The sequence below is a fragment of the Penaeus monodon genome, chromosome 6, assembly GCF_015228065.2.
Source record: "Penaeus monodon isolate SGIC_2016 chromosome 6, NSTDA_Pmon_1, whole genome shotgun sequence".
Taxonomy (NCBI): Eukaryota; Metazoa; Arthropoda; class Malacostraca; order Decapoda; family Penaeidae; genus Penaeus; species Penaeus monodon.
In genome coordinates, this window is record NC_051391.1 from 31,487,494 (window position 1) to 31,489,993 (window position 2,500).

The window sequence follows — 2,500 nt, forward strand, 5'->3', positions numbered from 1 at the left end:
AGAAATAAGAAAAACGGAGATAAATATTGTAAAATGAAATAGTTAATATATAGAAGTATTTATCATCACTTTCAGCTGAAGTCGGGCGGGTGACGACACATTGCACAGTTATTGCCCTTCTGCTCCTTGGAAATTCTCAGCAACAGTCAAGCTAATCGACGTGTTTCCAAACCGGATCGTAGGTTGGCCTGAATCCATATAATGCGTTAAATTGGTATGGCTGGATATGGATTTTAAAGGGAATTATGGAGCACATGCTACTATGTATCATTAACGTATTTGTTCTCATAAATACTTCTTCATAATATAACATTCCAACATACGTATTATTGGACTGAAGGGATGAGAAAATGTGTAGATTTTATTAATCAGTTTTAGTCATAGATCCAGGCAAAGAACACATTTGGGTTGGCATCAAGAAGGGCATCCAGGTGTAGAAATAAATTATAAAATTATTGGAAATTTGAATTGCGGGTTAATCTTTACAGTTAATCTTTACACTCTAAAGGCCTTTTTTGTATCATCTTGAAACCCCTAACACTCTGATACATTGTTTCAAGTCATATTAGTGTCGCTGCAAAATGCAATATCATCGAAGTTTGTAGTGACATACAAAGTATTAAGAAAAGGGGAATTTGTTTTTTTTATTTTACTTCACATGAAAAAGTCCACAGTAAACCATGAAAGTACTTACTATGTTAGTATGATTTTTAATCACAAGTGAAATATTGTGGAAGCTTCAAATAAAACAGAAAAAGTGCCTGACTGCTCTGAGAATCATTGTGATCGGTTATGCGAAGGTATTCTGAAAAATAACCACTGAGAATTAGAGGGCTAAAAGTTGCAGTTGTTGGTACTATGAATTGTTTTGCAGACATCACAGTAATGCCACAAATTAAGGAAAAAGATTGCAGAGAGTGTCACTTTCAGCTTAACTCTGCTTGGTGCTTCAGAGTTCAGCCCTATCTTGCTGTACATATATTGTTCTCCAGTGTTACCTGTTTCTCAGTCCTTTTTTTCCCATCACTTATAAACTAAACAGTAAAGTATGGTTTGTATAAGTTAATTGTATATTCAAATCATTATGTAACAGGAGAGGGTGAAAGGGAAATGTGCATTATTTCTGAAAAGGAAGCTTTAGAATATTTTTCATATAATCATTTAAAATATTTAGAGGTATTCTTCAGTCCCATGTTATGGACATGTACTTTTTTCAGAGTGTCAAGGAATCATGGTCATAAGTTGCAACACAGGCTGTGGGAAAAATGCCGTATTAAAGGTACATTTTATAGATGTTTTTAATTTCTTTATTTTTCTAAATGTTGATTGATGTTTTGTGCTATAAAATGTATACAATTGAATATGGGTCCTGGATGTTTCTGGTTATTGTATCCTTTGTCTCTTTGCAGCGTCCCAAAACGGGTGATGCTTTGTGTAAAGAATGCTTTTTCTGGGCCTTTGAAGAGGAGGTTCACCACACAATCACAGCAGCAAAACTCTTCAATCCAGGAGACTATGTAGCTATTGCAGCCTCAGGTAAATGCAATGAAATTCATGATTTTTCAGGAATTGGTGTCAGTATCAAAATCCAAGGATGTTGATAAAAGTTATGATAATTACTTTATCATCATCATCATCTTCATCTTCATCTTCATCTTCATCTTCATCATCATCACCATCACCATCACCATCACCATCACCATCACCATCACCATCACCATCACCATTACCATTACCATTACCATTACCATTACCATTACCATTACCATTACCATTACCATTACCATTACCATTACCATTACCATTACCATTACCATTACCATCATCACCACCACCACCACCACCATCACCATCAAAGTCACGGTCTTTTGCCGTATATTGTATTTACAAAAGTAAATTTTCTCTTTTGTCTTGTGGGTGTTACTTCACAGGACCCAATTCAATACCCAAGGGATCAACAAAGAGATTCTAACAGCCCCAAGGAGTAAACCACTTTTTTCTTTCTTTCCTTTTTTTAAGAAAAGGATTTAGAATGACTATGACTATTCATTTGAAACTATACTGTGGGAGGAGATTGGCTTTTTAAGATTCCAGTATACTTTTAAATTCTACTATTATGATTTTTAGTATTAAATCTTGATGCTGGGGTTGTTAGCAGTCAGCAAGCATTATATTTATATCTTGTTTCAGGTGGAAAAGATTCAACCGTTCTGGCATATGTTATGAAGTTATTAAATGAGCGTTATAATTATGGACTGAAATTAGTTCTCCTGTCCATTGACGAGGGTATTACAGGTGAGTCAATGAAGGTTTGTATAGTGGTTAACCATTAGACATATGGCCAAGATGCCTCATCCTGTAAATATTTAAAGTATATTTATGAGTATATTTTACGAGTTTTGAAACAAGTTGATAAAGCATAAAGTATGATCCTTTGGGATTTGGTAAACTGTTTTTATTTTGAGAATTTCCTTTCTTCTTCTTCTTCTTCTTCTTCTTC

At 34.4% G+C, this 2,500-nt stretch overlaps 1 protein-coding gene across 3 annotated transcripts in view; it reads left to right on the top strand.

The window, feature by feature from the left end:
- The first annotated feature begins 41 nt into the window (after window positions 1–41).
- Window positions 42–2,500, top strand: part of LOC119574394 (cytoplasmic tRNA 2-thiolation protein 1-like) — a 7,978-nt gene continuing 5,519 nt past the window's right edge. Inside the window, exons 1-4 of one of the 3 annotated variants that reach the window (XM_037921614.1) lie at window positions 42–182; window positions 1,218–1,279; window positions 1,410–1,536; window positions 2,191–2,295. In XM_037921614.1, the coding sequence (XP_037777542.1) occupies window positions 1,232–1,279; window positions 1,410–1,536; window positions 2,191–2,295 (280 nt within the window). In that variant the 5' untranslated portion in view covers window positions 42–182; window positions 1,218–1,231. Of the gene's footprint in view, window positions 215–1,217; window positions 1,280–1,409; window positions 1,537–2,190; window positions 2,296–2,500 lie in introns of all 3 variants that reach the window. The other 2 variants (XM_037921616.1, XM_037921615.1) reach the window with 2 other exon arrangements.